Source organism: Pelophylax lessonae, assembly GCF_965119305.1.
Source record: "Pelophylax lessonae genome assembly, chromosome: 8".
In the NCBI taxonomy this organism is placed as follows: Eukaryota; Metazoa; Chordata; class Amphibia; order Anura; family Ranidae; genus Pelophylax; species Pelophylax lessonae.
This window is the reverse complement of record NC_138775.1, coordinates 112,255,781-112,274,331: the sequence shown is the minus strand read 5'-3', so window position 1 is coordinate 112,274,331 and position 18,551 is coordinate 112,255,781. Positions and strand designations below refer to the sequence as shown.

General features: G+C 41.5%; 1 protein-coding gene across 1 annotated transcript in view; it reads left to right on the top strand.

Annotated features, from left to right (window-relative positions):
- The window catches only part of CACNA1I (calcium voltage-gated channel subunit alpha1 I), a 2,042,880-nt gene that overhangs the window by 765,361 nt on the left and 1,258,968 nt on the right, over window positions 1–18,551 (top strand). Inside the window, exon 5 of the mRNA XM_082266478.1 lies at window positions 4,302–4,617. Within this exon, the coding sequence (XP_082122604.1) occupies window positions 4,302–4,617 (316 nt within the window). The remainder of the gene's footprint in view (window positions 1–4,301; window positions 4,618–18,551) is intronic.

Genomic DNA, 18,551 nt, shown 5'->3' with positions numbered 1-18,551 from the left:
GCGATAAATGTGGCAAAACGCATGTTAAAAAACATGCTCCATGAGCAACATGGCCCATGTTTGTCACCTATTGGGCAGCCCATTAATATCAGTTAGCTGACCTATGCATGTCACTGGAAAAACACATCAAAAACATGCACTCCTAATACGCTAGGTGTGACTGGGGCCTGAAAGTGAAAAATGTGTGTTTAAAGCCTCTGCACCCTGAGCTGCAAATGGATTACAAGAGCAATGACAGTTAAGTGTCTCTGCCCACTCCCTCACATGTACTTTTATAAAGCTGGCCATACACTATACAATTTGATTGCACAATCCCTGTACCATTTCCTTTAGATTTTTTCAACTGATGTAATAGGAGGACCCATTTAAACAATCCACTCAATTTGTATCAAATCAGGCAGGTCCTTGCACTACATACAGTGGTGATCGAAAGTTTGGGCACCCCAGGTAAAAATTTGTATTAATGTGCATAAAGAAGCCAAGGAAAGATGGAAAAATCTCTAAAAGGCATCAAATTACAGATTAGACATTCTTATAATATGTCAACAAAAGTTAGATTTTATTTCCATCATTGACACTTTCAAAATGACAGAAAACAAAAAAATGGCGTCTGCAAAAGTTTGGGCCCCCTGCAGAATTTATAGCATGCACTGCCCCCTTTGCAAGGCTGAGACCTGCCAGTGTCATGGATTGTTCTCAATCATCATCTGGGAAGACCAGGTGATGTTACTCTCAACGGTTTTAAATGCCCAGACTCATCTGACCTTGCCCCAACAATCAGCACCATGGGATCTTCTAAGCATGAAACTGAAAATAGTTGACGCTCACAAAGCTGGAGAAGGCTATAAGAAGATAGCAAAGCATTTTCAGATGTCAATATCCTCTGTTCGGAATGTAATTAAGAAATGGCAGTCATCAGGAACAGTGGAAGTTAAAGCAAGATCTGGAAGACCAAGAAAAATATCAGACAGAACAGCTCACAGGATTGTGAGAAAAACAATTCAAAACCCATGTTTGACTGCACGATCCCTCCAGATAGATCTGGCAGACACTGGAGTTGTGGTACACTATTCCACTATAAAGAGATACTTGTACAAATATGGTCTTCATGGAAGAGTCATCAGAAAAAAACCTCTTCTACGTCCTCACCACAAAAATCAGTGTTTGAACTTTGCAAATGAACATATAGACAAGCCTGATGCATTTTGGAAACAAGTTCTGTGGACCAAGGAGGTTAAAATTGAACTTTTTTGCCGGAATGAGCAAAGGTACGTTTGGAGAAGAAGGGGCACAGAATTTAATGAAAAGAACCTCTGTCCAACTGTTAAGCATGGGGTTGGATAAATCATGCTTTGGGGTTGTATTGCAGCCAGTGGCACAGGGAACATCTCACGAGTAGAAGGAAAAATGGATTCAATAAAATTTCAGCAAATTTTGGATGGTAACTTGATGCCATCTGTGGAAAAGCTGAAGTTAAAGAGAGGATGGCTTCTACAAATGGATAATGATCCTAAACACACCTCAAAATCCACGGGGGGATGACATCAAGAGGCCTTCACAATCTCCTGACCTCAACATAATTGAAAATCTCTGGATAGACCTTAAAAGAGCAGTGCGTGACAGACAGCCCAGAAATCTCAAAGAACTGGAAGACTTTTGTGAGGAACAATGGGCAAAGATACATCAAACAAGAATTGAAAGACTCTTGGATGGCTACAAAAAGCATCTACAAGCTGTGATACTTGCCAAAGGGGGCAGTACAAGATATTAACTCTGCAGGGTGCCCAAACTTTTGCAGATGTAATTTTTTTGTTTTCTGTTATTTTGAAAGTGTAAATGATGGAAATAAAATCTAACTTTTGTTGACATGATATAAGAATATCTAATCTGTAATTTGATGCCTTTTGGAGATGTTTCCATCTTTCCTTGGCTTCTTTATGCACATTAATACAACTTTTTACCTGGGGTGCCCAAACTTTCGATCCCCACTGTATATATATATATATATATATATATACACTGGCTGATCTATTAATATATAAAACGCACACTCTACTAACTACCTTTCCTAATCTCACTCCTATCTCATCCTCTAACACATTACAACAGCTGCCATGTAAGCAGCAGCCTTATATAGTTAGGGGCGTGCACTTAGCCCCTGAACCATGATTGGCTAAAGGCACCCTGCCTTTGGCCAGTCATGGCTCTGACAGAACATTGTGCTGTGATTGGCCAAAGCATACAGGTGAGGGTGCATGCTTTGGCCAATCACAAGCATTGCATTATGGGGGGAAAATTTCTCACGAATGGCCACGTTTGTTCGTTGTTCTGCAAACGAACGAACACCCGATATTCGAGTCGAATTTACGTTTGACTCGAACTCGAAGCTCATCCATAGTGTACATAGTGTCCTTTTAAATTCCACTTTTTAATTCCAGATTTTTCCATCTTTCCTTGGTTTCTTTATGCACATTAATACAAATTTTTACCTGGGGTGCCCAAACTTTCGATCACCACTGTAGGTGTTAGTAGATCTAAAGGAGATTGTACAATCAGATTGTAAAATGAATGGCAATTTTAAAGGAAGAAGTAAGAAAGTGGGTGGAAGTAAAAAGGTGGGTACTCGAAGACTCCACCAACTGACACTTCTTGGAAGAAAATAACAATCTAAAAGGCCACATCCAAAATGAACAGTAAAAAATAGCATTAAGCTCAACACCCAAAAAAGTGTGGGAAGTTCTTTTAGTGCATTTGTTACACTTAGGGCAGCCCATTCAGGAAACGGGCTGCCCTATGCTGTCACATTAAAAACGCACATTAGCATTTTAAAAAAGTTTGAATATGTTGCATTTTTTTTGCATTGAACACCACTCGAACCTGGAAAAAAGCATAAAAAATGCACTGGAGTGTGTTACTGCCTGCATTTTCTCTTGGTTGCTAGGAGCTGGCACTCCTCTGGTGCCCTAACAACAATGAGTCGTCACTTTTGTCAGCAGCAGGGATAAGTCATCGGTTGTTAAGAGCAGGCACTCGCCGGCTTCCTAACAACACTGAGACATATCTGCTGTCAGGGACAGGTAACTCACTCCCACTTCCAGATGGATCACTTCAGTGGATCCACCAGAAGTTGTCCTCCTTCCCCAAAACTTGCTGGGACACAGTTTGTGCATGCCCAGTGAGAAGCCTGCTGTGAAGCCTCAAGGAGTCACAGCAGGCTGACCACAGTTGGCATGCTGGCAATGGGGACCTAAAGACAGGTGAACAAACAGCTCTGGTGTAGACAGCGCTGGATTCCTAGACAGGTGAGTGCCTGCCTATTAAAAGTCAGAAGCTACAGTTTTCGAACCTGCTAACTTATAATTTTGTGAATGAGGCCAAAGACCGTGAAACTTTCATGGTAAAACAAAATTCGGTGTAAACCGAAAAAGGAACTGCGCAAATGGAGTGATATTTAACAATGAATATATAAATGTGAAAAATTAGGGAATTTCTTCCTCTAGCGAGCAGCAATAAAAACGTGATAACGCAATATGTGACAGTGAATATAGGTTATTGCGCTCAGCAGTAAACTCACAATAAAGTGCTAGTGCATAAATAATATCACTAGAATCAACATAAACATATGAACCAATTATTTAAAAGTGAATATTCCAATGAATATAACAATAATAATAAACAAAGTCCTTAAAAAGTGCTCGGTGCAAACTTTAAGTTCCAGCAGCAAATACAATTGGACTTGATGTGAAATGCCTTCACCAATCACCATACACCCAGTGCTCGGATAAAATACTTCTTACCAAAAGAAGTTGACCCCTTAGTTATAGGGGGTCATGATCGCAATGTATCTCCACAAGAGCTCCAAATTCTCCTATTACAGTCTTCACATCCAGTGTGTGACAAGCCAGAAGTATACAGATAACTCCGAGACTCCGGACAATATTAAATACATAACCAACATTTGACCTAATGTTCTTGCAATGAAAGAGCAGCTAAAATCTAAGCTGGTAGCAATAACTTTCATGGTAAACTGATCCCAAGATAAACTTACTTTGTAGGTGACTGAGCATTTTTACTTGCTTTCTGCATAGCCACAATCATGAAAGCTCTTCTGTTGATGCTGTGGTCTGAACGTGATCAAATCCTACTCACATCTACCTTTAGTATCTATGGACACCTTCACATTGATAGATTTGATTCCAAAGTATAATTGATGGGAGTTTTTTTTACAGGTAAAGCTACTGGTTTATTTAGCTGTCTGTTAATTCTTGATGAAATTAATTGTATCTTTTCTTTCTTACCAGACAAGGCGACATACTATTGCCACCCTATTACCAGCCTGAAGAAGATGACGAGATGCCATTTATCTGTTCTTTATCTGGTGATAATGGAATCATGGGATGCCATGAGATCCCACCTCTAAGGGATCATGGTCATGAATGCTGTCTAGATAAAGAAGACTATTATTATTACAACTCCATCCATCAGGAGTTCAATGTCAGTGGCATGTGTGTCAATTGGAATCAGTACTATAACGTCTGTCGTACCAGCAACACAAACCCTCATAAGGGTGCCATCAATTTTGACAACATTGGTTATGCTTGGATAGTTATTTTTCAGGTACATAACATTTTAATTTTATATTGGTAAATCCTTTTAGAATGCTATGGATTGCAAAAATAAGTGGAAAACCTGACAAGTTACTGTCTTGGAAAAAACTTCATATAAGAAAATAGATTTGGAGAGTGAAGTAGGCAACAATTAATTAAAGTGATGAAACATTTCTAAATTTGATATATTGAATAACAGTTACATTGGAAAAGAGAGAGGGGTTGTATTAGAGAAAATAATTATTGCTCATTCAAATTACAGTAAAAGATCTGCAGCTTTGCTGCTCTATTTCCAATAATGTTGACCAAGTAAAATTCAGTTAAAATCAAATAAACCCACAAAAATATGTGTAGTTTTCATATATAAATTAAATATTCATATACAAAGTCCAAATGTGAAATATAGAACATTTAGTTTCCAAAGGAAATGTGAAAAAGGGGACCACATCCAGCAACATAAACCATTAGAAGCTGAGAATATACTAGGCCATCTGGTGGAAAAACTAAGGGTGCTCACATCCCTAAAGTATAACAACAAAAACAAGGAATTCCCTCTGAATTAGATTTTAAAGGGCAATAATATAGAGTACGGAAATATCAAGGAAGATTTAAAAAAAAAAAATGGTTGTGTAGTTTATAATATACTATTGCCCCTTAAAATCCCATTCAGAGTGAATTTCCTTGTTTTCGTTATTAGAAGCTGAGGGTATCTTGGAAAGAGCTGAGAGATACTCCACCAGCTAACACCATACAGGCTTACCAGATAGCCATGACCTTCTAATTACAGAAAGGTCAGAATAGACATCGACCAAAAGGCCTCAAAGGGATCTTCTCAAATAAAATCCTCGGAAAATTAGATATGCTCCACTCATAATAAAGATGCATTCAGCGGAATTCCTCAATAATACGTCAATCTATGTGTTTTCATGCCATCTCTAAAGCTGAGGCTCTGAGAATACTTAATTAATACTGTTGATTGGACCACATGAGATGCCACTTCCTTTAAAGAGCTGAAGCCACTTAGAGGTCGTTTTTTAAAATTTCAAGAAGACATTTTCGGTACTGGACTCTAAGTTTTTTGGTCTTGAATCTTGGATCACTAATACGTTTAGGTAAATTCAGGATCTGTATTTGAGCTGGAAGCACATAACCACCAGAGAGATCAAGCAGTCACCAATTGCTTCTGTCTTGTACTAACAAGCCAGGCTCCCAGTCATTAGTACAAGACAGGAGCTATTGGTGGCAGCTTGATCTCTGTGGTGGTAATGTGCTTCCATCTCAAATGCAGATTCTGAATTTACCTGAACGTATTAGTGATCCAAGATTCAAGACCAACAAACTAGTCCAGTACATAAAATGTCTCTTTGAAATTCTAGCACACAGTTCTCAGAAAAAAACAACCTCAGAGTGGCTTTAGCTCTTTGAAAGAAGGGGCATCTTGTATGGTCAAATCAACAGGATTAACCACTTGCCGTCTGCTCACGTTGAGCCTACTGCGGCAAAGTTGTTCATTATCGTCTGGCGACGTAGACCTACGTCGCCAGACACTCCCCTTTCTCGGTGGCGTGCACGCGCTGCCGGAGGCTCGCTCCCGCTGTATTCAGTCACAGCGGGAGTCGGGCCAGGGGAGGAGCAGCGGCGATCGCCGCTGCTCTTCCCCGATCGTCGGGGAATCAAGTGTGGAGATCCGCCTGCTTGTGTAAACACAAGTGGGCGGATCTCCTAAGTGACAGGCAGGGTCAGATTGCAGGTTTCAGCATAGTTGAACCCTCGATCTGTCCTTGTGTCACACAGTCACCTTCCCCCACACACGTTAGTAAGCACCAGGCATACATTAACCCCTCCCTCTCCAATAAAATTAACCCCTTCCCTGCCAGTGTCATTTTTACAGTAACAGTGCATATATATAGCACTGATTACTGTAGTAATGTCACTGGTACCCCCAAAAGTGTCAAAAATGTCAATCAAGGGTCCGATCTGTCCGCCGCAATGTCGCAGTCCCGCAAAACAATCGCAGATCGCCGCCATTACGCGTTAAAAAAAAAACACCAAAAATGACAGAAATCTTTCCCTTTGTTAGTAAACGCAATAACTTTTGTGCAAACCAATCAAAATACGTTTATTGTGATTTTTTTTTACCAAACATAGGTAGCATAAAACAAATTGGCCAAAAATTTAAAAATAAAATAGATTTTTACATTTTTTTGGGGGGGAATTTCATATAAAAAATTTTAAAAATATTGTTTTTTTTTTCAAAATAAACGCACTTTTTTTGTTTATAGCGCAAAAAGTAAAAATTGCACAGGTGATCAAATACCACCAAAAGAAAGCTCTGTTTGTGGGAAAAAAAGGACGTAAATTTAGTTTGGGTACGGCGTCGCACAACCGCGCAATTGTCAGTTAAAGTCGCACAGTGCCGAATCGCAAAAAGTGGCCCAGACGTAAGACAGCAAAATCCTCTAGTGGTAAAGTGGTTAAGCAAGTATTCTCAAAACCTCAGCTTTATAGATGGCATGAAAAAGAAGGATGGAGGTATGATTGATGAATTCCCCTGAATGCATCTTTATGATGAGTGGATTTTGAGGATTTCATTTGAGAAGTTCTCAATGAGGCCTTTTGGTCGATGCGCATTCTGAGTTTTCTGTAATTAAAAAGGTCATGGCTATCTGGTTAGCTTGCATGGTGTTACCTGCTGAAGGATCTCTCAGCTCTTTTCAAGATACCCTTAGCTTCTAATGGTTTATATTGATGGATGTGGTCACCTTTTTCACATTTCCTTTGGACACTAAATTTTCTATATTTCACATTTGGGCACTGAAGGTGATTGGCTCAATCCCACCTCTTAATAGTCCCTGACTAAAGTCAAGACTAATCTGTTCTGTGTAAGGGCGGAGTCTGCGGGAGGAAACCTCTGCCTCTGAAATAAATCAACTAGTCAGAGTTTCATACAAAGGCTTACTCGCCGGTTTATTATGTTTCAAAACTATATATACATGCATCATCAAAATGGATTGGCCTAGGGTACATTCCTTATAAGGGGATATAAACTAATCAATTTCAAGCTATACGAGCTATAGGAAACACGCTCCATTTATGGACATTAACTTATTCAGTAGATTCTATTGGTTAATAATGAAAGCTTAGACATTTCTGATCTCATCCACAGAAAGAAGAACTAGAAGGCGACGGTATTCTACAGGAAACAGATAGTATAATTAGAACATGCTATAATGTGTCAATTGCGGGATATGTGCAGAAATCTATGTCTTAAATGGAGTTTAAATACATAGATATACAAAATGGATACTAAATGGATACTAAAGATGGAGGAGCATGTCCCACGCTCCTACAGACACTAAATGTTCTATATTCCACATTTGGGCAGCCCCTCTTTTTGCATTGAAAAGATCCTGTCTTGTTGTCAAAGTAGGACCGTATGTCCATGGGTCTTTTGTTGCGTATACTCTTTATCTTGCCAGGTGCAATGATGTTTTTACTGTATGTGTCCTTCTAAAAGTAACTTGGGGGGCAGAAGGAAGAATGGGGCCAAACCTAGGATCCATATGTAGAAGGGGCCTATTTTTATGTTATATTTAATTATTATTTTATTTTTTTTTTTTATTTTAATTTTATTTTTTATTACATTTCTCTGTAGGATATACAATTTAATGAATATAATTCTACTATATTGTCTAGGGTGTTTACGTTTTATGCTTGTGTATTATTAATGTTATTTATATGGTTATGCTGGAGGAGGAGAAATGAGATCATTCTGCCTTTAGGAACCAATTTGGCTCCCCATGTAATTTAAAGTCTCATAGGCTGCCTTTGTCACATGACCTGAATTTGGGCCACACCTGAAACGTATTGTCATGTGACCACAGTAGCCATGACGTCGCATCTGATGCACTGTCCAGAAGCTTCAGCTATCCATTCTCTGCCTGAGTCTCCCGGGATTGTCCTGGGATTGATCGGCGAGCCCGCAGCCTTTTTGCACAGCCTTAGGCTCCATGTACACGGGACGTTAGAAAAAAGTCCTGCAAAGCTAGTTTTGATGCCAGGAAAAAGCTCCCGTTAAACGTGCTTTCAGTAGCTTTTTCCATCTGCGTTATTGCACGTTTGGCCACGTTGCTTTTAGCAGCGTTTTTTCTGCCTCCATTCAAAATCAATGGTTCCCTATGGGAGCCTATTGAATTGAATGGAAGTCACACCGCAAGTCGGATCAGGATGATCCGACTTGCGGCGTGACTTTCGCTGTGAGAATCTTGAGGGGGAACTCCACGCCAAAAATGGGAAAAAAACCTGCGTGGGGGTCCCCCCCAAAATCCATACCAGACCCTTATCCGAGCATGCAGCCCGGTAGGGTAGGAAGGGGGAGGGGACGAGCGAGCGGCCCCACCCCCCCTGGACCATACCAGGCCACATGCCCTCAACATGGGGGGTCATTGGTGCTTTGGGGCAGGGGGAGCTCTGCACCCCTCCACCTCAAAGCACCTTGCCCCCATGTTGATGGGGACAAGGGCCTCATCCCCACAACCCTGGCCGGTGATTGTGGGGGTCTGCGGGCAGGGGGCTCATCGGAATCTGGAAGCCCCCTTTAACAAGGGGGCCCCCCAGATCCCGGACCCCCTCCCTATGTGAATGGGTATGGGGTACACTGTACCCCTACCCATTCACCCCATAAAAGGCAGTGTATGGAAATAACGACAGGAGACGTTTTGGAAAGTTTATTAAAAATCTTCATCTGTTCTTCTCTGCTCTGGTCTTCTCCCTCTCCTGGTCTTCTCCTCTTTTGCTGTCCGCTCTTCTGCTCTTTTGCTGTCCACTCTTCTGCTCTTTTGCCCTCGGCTCTTCTCTTCTCTTCTTCTTCTTCTTCCTCCAGTCCTCCTCCGACGATGTCTCCGATGATTATACCGGTCTCCGGTCTCTGCAGCTTGTTATATAGCCATTGTGGGCGTGACCCCGATGACGTCATCGGGAGGCCCCGCCCCCTCATGCCACAGATGACGTCATCCTGATCCGACTTGCGGTGCTGCGACTTCCATTCAAATCAATAGGCTCCCATAGGGAACCACTGATTTTGAATGGAAGAAAAAAAACGTATAACGTGGCTGAACGTACGTTCATCACGTTCGGTCATGTTTGGTCACGTTCGGCCGCGTTTCTGCGTTTGAAACGCCGGGAAACACACGTTTGAACGCAAATAATTGCGTTCCAAAAAACGTCCCTGAACTTAACTGCCTGCAAATGACTGTAAACGACCCTGTGTACATGGACAGATAAGATAAAATGTAGATGGGTTAGGGGCTTCTGAAAAAAAGCCCAACTGCTCCTAAACGGCCATTTACAACGTCCCGTGTACATGGAGCCTTATGTCATCTTTGGCTGCCAAATAAATCTCTGTCTTTTTGCAGCTTTGCCTATAAAATACATCCCTGGCTTTTCCACATGTGCCAGCAGTCCATCACAGCGGTTCACATTGGGCTCTTCACACAGCATCTGCTTTTTTCCATCTAGGAGAATGAGTAGGTTCACCTGGGAAGATGATCCCCCCTCTCCCCTCCAGCACCTGCTTGATTAATGGTATATGTGTTCAGCTTTTCAAATCACATCCATGTGGGATTATAGCAATATGTGATTGGCACTTACACAGTCCAGTCTGTTTACACAGGAGCCTTTTTTATCCTTTTTAGGTTTGTTGTTGGACCAATAAACATTTTTTATGTTTGTATTCACTGTGGTTTTGGTCTTCCACCTATGTGGAACATCAATTACCAGCCACCAGCTTTCACAACACTGGTTTGTGGCTGTACAAACTTATAGAATCCCTAAGCGCTTTCATTGAGGATCTTTGTGGTTAAATTGCCATGCTTGGCCATCATAATTGGTGCTCACGGCTCCCAGCTGCGAGGGATTTCAGTTTTGTTCCACCATTTTATGAACTGAGTATCATTGCATAGTGCTTGAATTGTCTATTTTGTAATTTAAATGACAGGGAATGTCTATTTTGTAATTTAAATGACAGGAAAACTCCAGGAAAATAGTGCCGTGGTTAGGATTCTAACCACCTCCCCTAGTGCTGCTAAGTGGGATTACTAACCACTTAGCCAGCGTGCTGACCTGCCCTATTATGCCTAGCTTCCAAAAATGTCTGATTACAGTTTGTTTCGATCTGATAGACTATCCATGTTGTAACACCTGGGGGTTGATTTACTAAAGGCAAAAAGGCTGTTCACTTTACAAGAATGTTCCCTTGGCTTAGTGAATGTGGTGAAAATTAATTTGCAAATACCAAATCCAGAGCAAAAATGATGAAAGCATGATAAGCATGGGAAATATCCCTTTCTTGTCAGTACAAAAGAGTATAGGTAACCTCATGATAGGGTTCCATCTATAGATATACTCTTAAATTCCTCAGTATCAGGATATGCTATACGCAAAATACACCAGTGATATCTGATACAAAAGAAACACTTACAGAACAGCCATGATACGGACATGCAAATGTACTTTTTGTTTAACTTAATCCATGATCACATGTCCCGCCAGCATAAGTCTTATCCTCTTATGTTCTGAGAAGAGGACCAACGTCATCACAAGGGGACAATAGGGGACCATTTGTCTCAGGGCACCATTACATCCCTAGAGTATTGGTCCCACACACCAGAAAGGGCAGCGGTAGGGGCCTGGATTGGGGGACTTATTTTTTGCTTCACAAGGTGAGGAAGCAAAAAAGACTGTCAGCATAAGCTAGAAAGAGATGGGAGGTAGAGATGGTAAAAATGCATTTTATTCTGGCATGGAGATTTAATTAATTTTCCTAATCTGATAACCTGGCTTTCATTATCGTACATCAAGGGTTACAAAGCCAGCTATAAAACATGACTACCTGGGTTGTGCACCACCTACAGGTGATTGGACACTGCCAAAAGAGGAAGTCCTTTCTTATAACACCTTTCCCACACAGGAAGGTGGTGGTCATTGATCTGCAGCTCTGCACAAGCACTACCATGTGCTCAAAGATGGTTCAAGACGGGGTTCAAGAGTTTGGTATTATTTGGATCTGTTCCTATGGCTATTTGTCATTTGCCTTAGCAGGGATATGACAGCAGATCTCTGGGATACCTGCCATTGACAAGAGGATCAGAAATGGAGACATTTTCTTTCCCCTTTCCTTTGGGGTGGGGAAGAAAGTAGTGTTGTTCCCTCTTCTGTGGACTCCATACATCATAGTACAAAGGAGGAAGCTCATAAAAATCCTCGCCTCTGTGGGATGAGGTGGTAAAAAGTTCACATTTCCCTTCTCTTGTACTCTCCTATCCTCTCTTCTTGTCTTCTTGATTAAAGTAGGAATGGGTGGACAATGAATAATAAGCAAACAATGCAGGACCTAGGGTGTGCTCAGGCCCAAAAGGTTTAGTGAATTTACTGTCCAAAATGGCGCATAATGATTTGAAGTTGCATTTCCTTGGTCTGCATTTCTAAAAATCCCACTCCTGGGTGCATGGTCCTCCAGTTATTCCTTTTTACATACTTATTTTGAGAGGGTGATATGTGGAATGGTTTCACCCTGGCAAGATGTGTGTACCTCTAAAGAGGTTTGCCCAGCTAAATCCTATGCAGGAAATACACTATATTGTCAAAAGTATTGGGACACCTGCCTTTACATGGCATCCCAGTCTTAGTCCATAGGGTTCAATATTGAGCAGGCCCACCCTTTGCAGCTATAACAGCTTCAACTCTTCTGGGAAGGCTGTACACAAGGTTTAGGAGAGTGTCTATGGGAATTTCTGACCATTCTTCCAGATGTGCATTTGTGAGGTCAGGCACTAATGTTGGATGAAGAGGCCTGGCTCGCAGCCTCTGCTCTAATTCCTCCCAAAGGTGTTCTGTTGGGTTTAGGTCTGGACTCTATGCACCCCAAACTCGCTCATCCATGTCTTTATGGACCTTGCTTTGTTCACTGGTCCAAATCATTTGGTGGAGGGGGGATTATGGTGTGTGGTTGTTTTTCAGGGGTTTGGCTTGGCACCTTAGTTCCAGTGAAGGAAACTTTTTAGGTGTCAGCATACCAAGACATTGTGGACAATTCCATGCTTCCAACCTTGTGGGAAACGTTTGGGGATGGTCCCTTCCTGTTCCAACATGACTGCACACCAGTGCACAAAGCAAGGTCCATAAAAACATGGATGAGCAAGTTTGGGGTGGAGGAACTTGACTGGCCTGCACAGAGTCCTGACTTCAACCCAAAAGAACACCTTTGGGATGATTTAAGGTAAAAACTGTGAGCCAGGCCTTCTCGTCCAACATCAGTGCCTGACCACAAATGCGCTTCTGGAAGAATGGTCAAACATTCCCATAAACACACTCCTAAACCTTGAGGACAACCTTCCCAGAAGAGTTGAAGCTGTTATAGCTGCAAAGGGTGGGCCAACTCCAATATTGAACCCTACAGATAAAGACCGGGATGCCATTAAAGTTCATGTGCGTGTGACGGCACTTTTGACAATATAGTGTAATTATGAATTGGTGGATGATGTTTTAGTCTTTAGGGTTCCAGCTGAATAATCCTTGGAAACATTGCTAAAGCATCCTTTGCTTTAGTCGAGTCTGCTACATAGCTGACTGTAGCAGCTATTGGTGTTTGCCAAAGTCTTAAATGCAGAATGAAGCATCTGGTTAAAGTTGAACACCACTGACAGTAAGGCTAACCTGGGTAAAGGTGTAGCAGATTCCCTCGGGTTTTCTATCTTACTGTGGATGCCAAAAGGCTACTATTCAGCAAATTTTGAGCTTAGGACTGTGCCCATCCACAAGCGTAGGATTTTTACTAAAATGCTGTACGCAAAGTCTTTCTCGCTTTGGAGGGGTTCCTCCACTCATGCTGATAGGGGAATATTGCAAGCATTTGAGAAAACATGTCAATGGCTATTACCCGACATAGTATCGCAGTATGATTGCTCTCAGTTGCAAGTTTGATTTTCAGGAATTCCCCTCCTTGTTTTCATGCTTTTAGGTATTTTATGGATCTGCAAAAAAATATGGTTGCTGTTGCAGACTGTTCATCACCTTGGGTTTTTAAGGAAGTGATCCTGCCAGTTCTAGAGGACAAAGTTTTTTGAGGTTCTGCTCAAACCTTGTTACACTTCCAAAGGATGAATGGTGAGATTTGTCTGATACTGGTCTCAAGTGTCTCAACGGTTTTCTCCACATACGAGAATGTGGAATGGAGTAAGTGCATGCAGTAGCAGCACTTTTCCAGCCAGAAGTGTTTTTTTTGTGGCATCAGGGGACATAACGATACTACCTACATGTCCTCCTGATCTTTTTTTCTCCTCACCAGAGGTTCTTTCAGTTGAAATGAAGGATGAGCATTTGTGGTCTTGGCCCCGGCTTACCTGCCAGGATTTTACCCAGCGTTATTGGTGCCCAAGCTTCTTGGCATGCATGGGCTCAGCTTTTTGGGCCTTTTTAGGACCCGTGGGTGCCTATTTGGAGGTACTCAGGAAGCAGTCTGTTCAGCATCTGAAGCACAATACATCTCTGATAATTTACTCTCTGGAGAGTTTGGCTGGTGCTTACTCTCTAGACGTCAGCATTAGTGCCAGCTCAGCATTTTGATACCTGGGCCTGCTCTTGGACACTTTGCAGTGAAGTTGATTCTTTCTCCAGGAAGATGCCTGGCTTGGAGAAATCAAGTGTCAGTTTATTCTCAGAATGTTAATGCTTCCCTCAATTCATCTTGGCATGAGAAATTGGGGAAGATGACTGCCTTGTTTGAGACTGTGTTTTTTTGCTCAGTTCTATTTTAGAACTTTGCAACTCAATGTTCGGTTGGCATGGGCAGTAGGATGCTTTAGTGTCCTTACATTTTATTGCTTATTGTCTAGACTGAGGGATGTCTCCCCTAAGGTTGGAAACAGGGAGATCTTTTCTCACTTTTCTTGGAACGTGCTGACTATTTATGCCAGCTTAGCAGGTTGGGAATTAGTTCTGGATCACCTTTCAGTGCAAGGAGCATGGTCTTCTAAGGAAAAGTCAGTCTTGGGCAGAGCTTTATGTCCCCTTATAGTCTGCAGTTCACTTGGGCAGTATGCCATGTCTCTACCAATTGGTAGGTGATTTTACCTGTCAACAATTGGCGCCAGAGGTGTGAACTCTCCTCCTGGAGATATTCAGGTCTCTCTGTCGGTATAGGACCATGCTAGAAGTGTATTGTTGACATTCAAATAATTGAGAAACTATATAGATGTGTTGCCAAATCCAGGGAACCTTGGGCATTTGCAGTGGATGCCTTGGTGACATTGTGGAACCAGTTCTCCCTGACATAGCTCTTTTTTCTCCTTTACAGTTCTTTCAAGTCTGCATTAGCAGGATCCGGATGAAAGAACACTGGAGTTTTTGATCACACCAGCTTGCTCCAGGAGAACATGGTAATATGGTCTTCCCTCCTTCCTTATCTTCTCTGGCTTGGATGGTAGGGCTGTTAAAGCTAGAGAATTAGGGATGTGGGAGTGCCTGATTCAGTCATCCCTATCATCAGCCAAGAAGTATGCTTCAGGGAAGATTATGCAACATTGTGTTCACTTCCTGTGGGTGTTGCCTTAATCCCTAAACAAGTTGTGTAAAGAAAGAAACCCTCTATTTGGTGGGACTTTATGGCAACATAATTTTTCAAGTTAAGAAGATATCATCCAATAGGATATTGTAAAATGTAGTATTTATTATTGACAAAGAAACTACATAAGTAGTAAGTAGTGTGAATGGACATAATCAATATACATGTAAACATAAACAAAATAATAATTTTACAGACAATGTAAAATAGATATTGGACTACTGATTGGAGTGGTGTATAGTCCAACGCGTTTCGATAACAATACATATATACATATATCTTCATCAAGGATTTAATATGCCACTCCTGCAAGGCATAACAATAATCAATACAGTTGCACAATTACAAGAATTCATCAAATATCCATTAATTATACACATGCAATGAAGAGCGTACTCCCAAAAGGAGCATTCCCCCTTGTCTATTCATATGGATCTCCCCCTATGCATATCTCCACCGTAAAGATGCAAGAGCCAATGTGAATAATTTTCTCACTGATCCAGATGGTCTATACCTGGAAGTACATATGCCACTGTAAACTCCAGTCATGTACTTATAAATGAATATCTTCCATCCTATAGCCTGCTTAGTGACCCATAAAGCCTTATTGCTTACCTCCATGGAGTCAAAAACATTTCATATATATGTATATAGGGCCAAGAGGAAGATCAATGGAAGGACATTCAAAGGCGTATGATGTATAGGCATGAGATGCCTCTCACAGTTTTTGTGAACCGGTATCTCTGTAATCATTAAAAAAAATTATATGAGTATATAAATAAATATGAAAATAAACATTGTTGAATATAAATGAGAGTTCTATCCTGTGGATCTCTCTCTATTATTACTGGTCTGTGTCTTACCTCCAGAGGAACATAGATGTGAAGAGGAGGCCAGAAAGATATATGTAATATATAATAGCCCCGCAGTTCTAATAGTTGCTTGCAGATGGGAGATGTATCGTCCCCAACTTTTATCCCCTGCCGCTCCCTGAATAAATTTAATTGAAAAAAGGGGAGAGATCCAATGTAATGCCTATTGTCCAAAATACCGATGATGCCTTGCCCCCACAAAAAAAAAAAAGTAAAGAGAATATTCTCTTAATGGATTGTTACTTACTTATATATAAAGCCAATTCAGTGGGGAGTAGGTCCTGGGGACCCCGTGAAAAGCGTCCTCTTTCACTCATAAGGGAGAGAAATCCATCTCCCTAATGGCTCCCGGCGTCTCTTAAAAACACTGCACATGCGCTATACGGCATGACGAAGTGTATGCGGGTGTGTTGACATCACTTCCGAATATGCTGGCTTCCTAATCCCGCTGCTCCGAAAGCATCTTGTTGCTCGGCAACTTCTATTTTGTGTGTACACAGTTCTGCTCTTACTTACATGGGCTCAAATACGAGCCCATGATTCCTTAAAAACCCTCATGTTTATCATCCATCCTTGAGAGAAGGAATGGATGACTTGGATGGGATTATCTCTAGGGAGGAATATTTATTTAGAATTAACTGTGATTCAAAGAATAAATAAATAAAAAGGAACTTTTAAGGGTGAATGCCCCTACACTGGTAAAGGAGGTGCCCCACCCCCTTAGAGTCTGCAACAGACCCCAGTGGGGGAGAACAGCTCATATGCCCCAGTTGGAAAGGGTTGCTTAGACCCCTAGGGGCTTTCCAGTGCTGGGCATCAAAGTGGAGATGAAACATAATGGGGGAAAGAAAAGACCCAGAGAGAGGAAACCTGGCATGCAGGGAAGGGGGGGGGGTGAGGGGAAAAGGACGGGGGAAGGAGGGAGGAGGAAAGGAAAGGGAAAGGAAGGGGAAGACATCCTAGGGATACAAAGGTACGCATCATACATTGCATGTATATACAGTATACATATACTAAGAAACCAAAAGTAGGATATATGTGAACATATATTTAACATGACATTTGGCAGTAATATACATCAGATGAGAGGAATAGCCAGTGGCATTTAGGATCACTGGGAGGTCAAAAAACCCCCTTAGAAAGGATAGACTTCCTCCAAGTCATTTTCTCAAAGAAGTTATTTACCAAAGAACCCCTCCAAAAATTGTTATAAATAAATACAAAAAGAAAACTGACATATAATTGCTTTCCAAAATTCCCCTTTTAATCCGTTAAGCCTAAGGAAAAGCCCTCAAGAAAGGGTCTATAGCTCTCTGTTTCATTTAAGCCAGGGGGGTTGCCACAAGCCTAGCAATCCAGCGCATCTCTCGCTGGAGTAGCTGCTTGTTCCAATCACCCCCCCTGGCTGGTATATGCATGCGATCCAGGGCAAAAAAGGTAATTTTTGGGACTCTGTATTTATGGAATTTGGCCATTTGTCTGCCTAAGGGTAGGTATAGGTTACCAATTTTAATGCTTTGCATGTGTTTATGAACACGTTTTACAAACTCCTGCTTTGTCTTGCCCACATAGAATGAGCTGCACTCGCAGCGCATTGAATACACTACCCCTTTTGTCTTACAATTGACAAAGTGTTTTAAGAAAAACACTTTGCCATTGGGTAAGACTGGGGTTTTGCATTTGATGATTACTTGGCATTGTTCACAATTCCCACATGGAAAAGTGACGAAATCTCGGCAAGGATCCCTTCTGTTTTCGCTCTTGTATTCGCTTTGTACTAGGTTCTCCTTAAGAGAACCAGCTCTCCAATATGTGATGGAGGGGGAGGAAGCAACTCATTTCTGGAGAATGGGGTAATCCATTAGGATCCCCCAATGTTTTCTAATAATTTTATAAATGTCTTGATGTTCTGTAGAATAATTTAGTATAATTCTTGGAGGATTCTTGATGGCCTGTGTTTTCTTTTGATCTTGTTCTTTAAATAGCAAAACCTGTCTTTTGAGATTACTAACTCTGTTAAAGGCCTTTCTAAGACAAGTCTTAGACTTGTCTAAGAATAGTCTCTCTGCCTAAGTCTGCAGGTTAGTTGGTCCGCCTCAGTTTTAAAGTCCTCATCCGTGGAGCAATTATGCTTGATTCTTAGATACTGGCTAAAGGGTATTGACATTTTCAATGGCTCATGGTGGAAAGTCTCCGCATGCAACAAAGTGTTGCCTGCTGTTTCCTTTCTAAAGAGCTTGGTGATTAATTGTCCTTCACTTCCTTTTATAATGCTTACATCTAGAAAGTCTACCCGACATGGATCATACTTCATAGTAAAAAACAGATGCATGTCGTTTTAATTAAACTTTTGTAGACATTCTTCACAGGGCCATCCCAAACCAGGAAGATATCGTCGATATACCTCTGCCACATAAGAAAGTGGCAGGAGTATATCGGCAGGTCCTCACTGGA